The sequence below is a fragment of the Galeopterus variegatus genome, unplaced genomic scaffold (genome assembly GCF_000696425.1).
Source record: "Galeopterus variegatus unplaced genomic scaffold, G_variegatus-3.0.2 Scaffold2641, whole genome shotgun sequence".
NCBI classification, from domain to species: Eukaryota; Metazoa; Chordata; class Mammalia; order Dermoptera; family Cynocephalidae; genus Galeopterus; species Galeopterus variegatus.
Window position 1 is genome coordinate 128877 of NW_007728752.1, and position 7307 is coordinate 136183.

At 33.4% G+C, this 7307-nt stretch overlaps 1 protein-coding gene across 1 annotated transcript in view; it reads right to left on the minus strand.

Annotated features, from left to right (window-relative positions):
* The window catches only part of LOC103598497 (dymeclin-like), a 215632-nt gene that overhangs the window by 42379 nt on the left and 165946 nt on the right, over positions 1-7307 (minus strand). The window contains exon 8 of the mRNA XM_008582492.1: positions 5170-5272. Coding sequence (XP_008580714.1) covers positions 5170-5272 — 103 coding nt within the window. The remainder of the gene's footprint in view (positions 1-5169; positions 5273-7307) is intronic.

The following is a 7307-nucleotide window of genomic DNA, read 5'->3' on the forward strand; positions in this document are numbered from 1 at the left end:
AAAAAAAAAAAAAAGAATACCACAAAGTACGAAGAGTAGCATGTACATGTGTCTTTGTACAGATGATCCCAGAGTTAATGATGGTTCAGCTTAATGATTTTTCAACTTCACAACAGTGTGAAAGTGATATGCATTCAGTAGAAACTGCACTTCAAGTACCCACACAACCACTGTGTTTCACTTTCAGTACAGGATTCAATAAACTACACGAGATGTCCAACACTTAATTATAAAACAGACTTTGTTTTAGATAATTTTGCCCAACTTTAGGCTAACATTGGTGTTCTGAGCACATTAAGGTAGGCTAGGCTAAGCTATGATGTTCGGAAGTTTAGGTATATTAAATACATTTCAACTTAGGATGTTTTCAACATATGACGGGTTTGCTGGGATGAAACCCATCATAAATTGAGGAACACCTGTATTTATTTATGTGTATGTGCATAAGGAGGGCATTTTAACACTGGCTCAGTAAAGGCACAAACACTGTACAAACCAAACAGGTGAAGATAGTTTTCAATATTATCTATCCATCAACTACTGAATCAAATGAATTTGAGATTTGAATTAAAGAGTAAATACTAACAAAGAATCTTAAAGATAGAATGACCTAAAATGAAAGGAGGGAAAGACAGAAAAATCCCTAAATTTAAAATTTCTCATCATATGGAATCAGGTCATGATATTCCCTATTACATTTCCAAAGCAACTAAATGTCTAAAAAGAGATTTAAAAAAATGTATAAAATTATTAATAAGAGCCATCAACTCAAAAGGTGAGATAAATGACATATTCCAGGGTCAGCAATATGTTAGGGTTTCATATAGAATGATAATGACAAGCAATCATGAGTTGATCAAAATAGATTTCAAATATAAGGTTTTTACTCTTTAGGATGCTACAATTTAATATTGCAAACTATTATAGCAGATCAAGTAGAGGTTGACAAACTTCCATTTGTATTGAACTAAAAGGAAAAAAATGCCATGACTACCTCTCAAATACGAAAGAATCAATTTTGACATAAACATCATGCAAAAATTAATGAGGAAATTTGATAATTTAGCATAACAATTAGCCATGTCCACCATCTGATAGAAACTCATCTTTGACTAAGAAAGTGGTCAAATAATTCTAATTGTATGTCACACACATATGACTGAGGTTTAAGACTCTTTTTCAATTTAGGACACCTGCCAGAGTGTACAAAGGTGCTGAGTTGGGTTTCATCCTCATCAATTAACTGGTTAATAATTACTCAATTCTTTTCAGCTTAGGATACGACAGTCTATGCCTTCAAAGTGCATTCAATCCTACTAATGGAGAAAAGAACACAAATGACACAACTGTAGAACGCAAGACAGCATATATTTAAATGTACGTGTGTGGATGTGTGGGTGTATAATAGATCATATATACCAATGGTTCTCAAACATTTCGGTCTCAAGACTCCTTTAATACTGATGTTCTCAAATCACTGATGTTCTCAAAATGATATTTTCATGTGGATTATATGTATTGGTATTGACCATATTAGAAATTGAAACTAAGAAAATTTAAAACCTGAAAATATAGAAGCACATTCTATTAGCTGTCAGAGCAATGACATTAATCACTCATCATGTAGTCTCTGGACAACTCCAATGCACAGCCATGAAAGTATAAAAGTAAAAATGTGACTTTAAAAACCAATGGGCTACACCTATATCCATATCAATTGGTAGCATTACTCTTGCTTAGTAAGTCAATAATAGACTTGTAGCTATTGTTTATACTTACACTGATTTTTCTGATTGTGTCTCCTGACTCTTTTTGGCCAGGGTCTTTTTGCCTGTGCCTTTGCATTTACTGTTTGTAGTTAGTATAGTCAGTCCTACCAAAAAATTCAGAAGCTCTTTGATGATCAAAGGTCAATATAATTTGGTTCCTTATAGTTCCACCTAGAATGTAAGTTAAATTCTTTTCATCTCGAATAGTTGCTAAGATGATTGTTAGAAACCAGGGAAACAAAGTCATATGACACAGTGACAATGTTCATATTTTAAAACCATGGTTATAGTTTAAAAAGCTTCTATAACTCATTTATCACCTTAGTTTCATTTTCCATATTCAGGTTCTGTTGTATATGACCAAAGCTGTTTGAAAGGTTAATTCTTATTTTTTAAAACTGTTGAAAGATTCTCCTTTAACAATTGTCTCCTGTCCCTTTACTCACTGAGTTAAATTTTGAGAAGCCCTGACATTAAGACACCAGAGCACAGCCAAGTCATCTGAACTTTACTTGCTCTCCTAAGTACCTGTATTGCTTCCATAGAGGCTGCAGAATCAGCCATCACTCTCTATAGCAGGCATTCTCTCTCCCCATGGAGGACTGAAATACAATTTTTGTTTTATTTCCCCTTATGCAGCCATGGCAGTTTCTTCATTATCTAGAACTTGGTTGAAGGCTTCAGGTTTCCCCTGAGCTGTTCAGACAAACGTGGTTGTACCAAAGTACTAAATACTAATGTTTCGTAAATTGCAACTTGCTTTCTACATTGTTACTCAACTGACTTGTAAATTATGTAGTATAATAAAGATAAACATTTTCTTAATAAACTCAGAAACCTCTATGTAGTCTGAAAGTACTCTATGTACTACAGTGAGAAGAAAAACATATCCTTATTTTTAAGCACTTATTCAAACTTTTTTCTAATATAGTTCATTCAATCTTGGTGTAGAAATTACACATCTGGGAATCCACTGCTGCATTAAAACCCTTTCATTTTCCTTTTCCATATTTAATAAATATGTGGTCTAAAGCATTAGTCCAGGACACAGAATCTTATGTGGTTGTTGGCAAGGATACTTAACAAGTAAAATTTTGAGGGAAGGGGAAAAAAAAAAGGAGCATATTCATTTTCCAGTCAATGACTAATTTAAAAGAGAATGGCAATAAGAACATGCTTTCAAAGTTGCAAATCACTTATAACAGTTTCTTCTTGAGCAATGGGAAAGACCAAAAATCAGAGTTGTCATGAAAGAAGAACATACTGCAGTGCTTATTTTTAAGGTTACTATTGTTTTCTTTAATCACCTTTAAGGTTACTATTGTTTTCTTTAATCACTGGCAGGAACAGTTATTGGCATTACTACTCAGTTAGTGCTAACCACCCTCTTCAATTAACTCCAGATCCATGGCAGGAACAGTTATTGGCATTACTACTCAGTTAGTGCTAACCACCCTCTTCAATTAACTCTGGAGAAAGGCAACAAAATTCAAGTTCATAACCCATTTAAAAAATCTTGTGATTTGCAAAGTCTCATACATGCAAATGTTAAAATAAGGACTGTCAGTGACAGATTCCAAATGGAATTTTCCCAGTATTTCTAGAAAGCAGATGCTTTAAGAAATTCACTTTTACTTAGTGACAATTTCATGTAAAAAGAAAACAATCCACAACTCTAAAAGCTGTAAATTCAATAGGAGAATGCACAAGTCTGTTACAGATTCAAACTGTCTTTTCATTGCATAACTACCTTCATGATTGGCAAACACCATTAAATATGACCTATTTCCTCAAAGAAATATCAACTTTACAGATTTCTGATCAAAGAATGCTGTTAGGCTAACTTCAGGACTATACAAACAACACACTTTTGTGAAACAAACAACACGGAAATACTACATAAATCAAATAATAATTGTATAAAAAAAATTTAGAGATGAACCAGGTTTAAGTTCTTAATAAACATAATTCCCCACTGAACCACCCTGGCTACAGCTGAGATTTCCAAGGACAATTAGAAAGAAATATTTTTCTTATTCACAAGTCATAGCAAGTGTAGAACTGAGTGACCTATTATGCTAATTTTCTTAAAGTTCAGAATATTCAACTTAGCAGGAAAATCTTAAAAGATATTTTTTCAATAACAAATTTAATACCTTAATGGGATGACAGAAAACATAATACATATCCTTATTTTTAAGAAAAACATATCCTTATTTTTAATACATACACAAAATAAACTGCACCAGTCAGGTTGTGGCTGCACACAGCTATCTTTATCAGCGACTATCCGGCCTGGGTGCTGTTCCCACAGTATCATATCAGCACGACTACTTAGAAATGAAACAAACCACAGGATACAAGCAAAACAACTCTCTAGCTGTCTGGTACGCATCGCCACTTCAAACTCACAATAAAAAAATATTTTAATAAACTTCTAAATATCTACCCACTAAATTGCTGTCTGGCAATTTAGGGAGGTCCTTATTAGAACCTGATGAGCTTCTGTGGTTTATAGTAAGATAATTTTTAGCACTTCATGTCAGATAGCAGCAATGCCTTAAAGGAACTCATGATGCATTCTTGTTCCTATTATTACATAACGTTCAGCCCTATACTGCTTCTACTCTATTCCACCAGCACCCTCTGAGGTGAGGTGGCAATAAGCTCTCACCTTTAAGTGTATGGAACAAAGGCACCAAATTACTGCTGTTCTCTACGGACCACAGCTAATAAGACTAGTGTCTCACACTGATGAGAGCAGAACCCATTAGATACTTTTTCCCAGGAATTGAGAATTAAGACTTCAAGACTCTGATCAGTTAGTTAAAGGCACTCCACTCACAAAGACATGTTATAGTTTGGTGGGAGAAAGGGGAAGGGATGGGGCTGGTATTTTAGGTCCAAGTGATCAAATAGAGAAATGTGGCTGATAGAAAACATCAAAAAATTAAAGCAGAAGCAAAATGGAGCAAAGATCAGAAACTAAATGGCCACAGAAACAGGATATTCCTGAACTTAATGGCTTTCCAATTTCAAGTTCTAGTTAACTCTCTGTGAAATCCAAGTGTACTTCCTCCACTTGAGTTCAGTAGATACCTTTGCATGTTTTCTATAAAATCTCTCTTTTTGTTTTTGTGTAATTAGTTTGAGTGGGTTCCCTGACTTAGATATTAAGATTCCTAATTATTAACTATCAGTGGTTTAGGACTGATTTTTTTCAAACACTTGTTAATAATCACTTAAAAGGTTTTCCTTGATTTGAGATATCACTCTTTCATTTGCATAGTATTCTCAGGCACCAAGAGCAGAGTCATTTTGAGAAGAGAGGGGTATTGTTATTTATAAATTTAACAATTAAAGGAAAAATTTTTACTGATAAAATAAGGTAACTACTTACATAATCTGGTAGAGGAACATCATTAGAACTCAGCGAACCCCTCAAGGACTGTGTAGCTTGTTCCAGAACTTTGTTGTGCTTTTTAGACAGCAAAGAAAATAAACTGAAAAAACAAACAAAAAACCCAATTATATTAAAACATTTTATATGGAATTATATATTTCTACAGCATGCCAATTACTCTAAAACAAACTTGTAAATGATTCTTTGTTCATGCCTGTGTCAACAGCATGATTAACAATACTATTTACATAACCAAAAAATGGAGTGAGGATGTTTAAATGATAAGCGTTCTAAAAAATAAAAAAAGTTTGACAATGTAAAATTATGTTTTAAACATAGAAGAAATTTTCAAAAGATGATGACAGTGGAAAGAACAGTGGACAGAGAATGAGAAAACCCTGGATGTGAACTAACTTTATGATTACTCATCATGTAATTTGCTACAAGGCACTTGAGCTTCTGTATCTTAGTTTTCTCATCTTTCAAACAAATGTGTTGGATTAGATTATTTCTCTAACGTAATTCAGAGTCTATGATTCTGTATTATAGCTTTATGTCCTTATTTTTCAAAAAGAATGACTTTAAATATATGTTTTATTTTATTTTTTTATTTTTTTTATTTTTTTTGTCTTTTTTCCGTGTCCGGCAACGGATCGCAACCCTCAGTGTCGCCCCCGTTACAAGGCACTTGAGCTTCTGTATCTTAGTTTTCTCATCTTTCAAACAAATGTGTTGGATTAGATTATTTCTCTAACGTAATTCAGAGTCTATGATTCTGTATTATAGCTTTATGTCCTTATTTTTCAAAAAGAATGACTTTAAATATATGTTTTATAAAATTTCTGCTTCTGGCCATGATGGATTAACTGGTACTAGACTAACTCTCCTGCTGTAACCAACTAAAAACTGGAAAAATTATATGAAACAACTGTTTTCAGATGTTATACAACACCTGAAGTGCAGGATTATAATCCTTAAAAGAAGGGAGATACACATGAGTTCCATAATGGTGAGTTTCTGTCTAGAGAAACATTCCAGACTATGGTTCAGAAAGGTGGGACCCAAACAGTACACAGTAGTACTGTAATGAGCTGATAAGATGGAGATATGAATTTGGAGCTGCTGTGGCAACTGAAATTTTCAAGACAGAATACTAGAGAGGAGAGAATTTCAAGAAAGGGGGTGTAGAAATCCAAGTGTCTTCCTGAGTGTTTGGGTAAATACTAAACTGTGCTGTGCGGAGCAAGATCTCATAGATGTGGCAGTGAAAAACTATCCAGGAGCTATAAATTGAACAGACATTTTAGAAGTCATAACAGACTGAGGGATAATATAGTTCCAATCAGCCAGTGGATAAACTCATTGAACATAAGCATTCACTTGAATTCTCAGTAGGCCATGCTTTAGAAGTAAGGCTATTTTAATCTAGAGTACAGATTACTTTATTCTAAGAGGCACCCTAAAAAAGCTAAATGAACAATCTTCAAAGAATAAAGCTGATTTACATTAAATGCAAATGTCATTAACTCCAGTTAAATGGCAGAGATTTTCAGACTGGATAAAAAGTAAGACCCAATCATGTGCTGTTTAAAAGAGTGATACACCTGTAAATCTAAAGACACATAAGTTAACAGTAAAAGGATGAAAAAAAAAAAACATACTATATAAACACTAATCATAAGAAAATAAGTGGCTATATTAATTTCAGACAAAGAAGGCTTAAAGACAAGAATATCATTAGTAGAGATTAAAAGGGAAATTATATAATGATGAAAGCCAATTCACCAAGATATAACAATCCTCAATGTGTATGTGCCTAATAATAGAGCATCAAATATGCATATCATAATTATATAATTCTAACATTAATTATATTGTATCCAATGAATAAAAAATTCTTCTTTGGGTTAGACAGCAGCTTTAAAATAAAGGCAAATCTGATTCTATGTACTTTCCATATAAATGAGGTATTTTTCTTTTTTCGAGAGTTCCTTTTTCTCCACAACCTCACCAGCATTTATCATTCTCAGCCTTTTGGATATTAGCCGTCCTAAGTGGAGTGAGATGGTATCTCAGTGTGGTTTTGATTTGCATTTCCCAAATGCTAAGTGATGTTGAGCATTTTTTCATGTGTC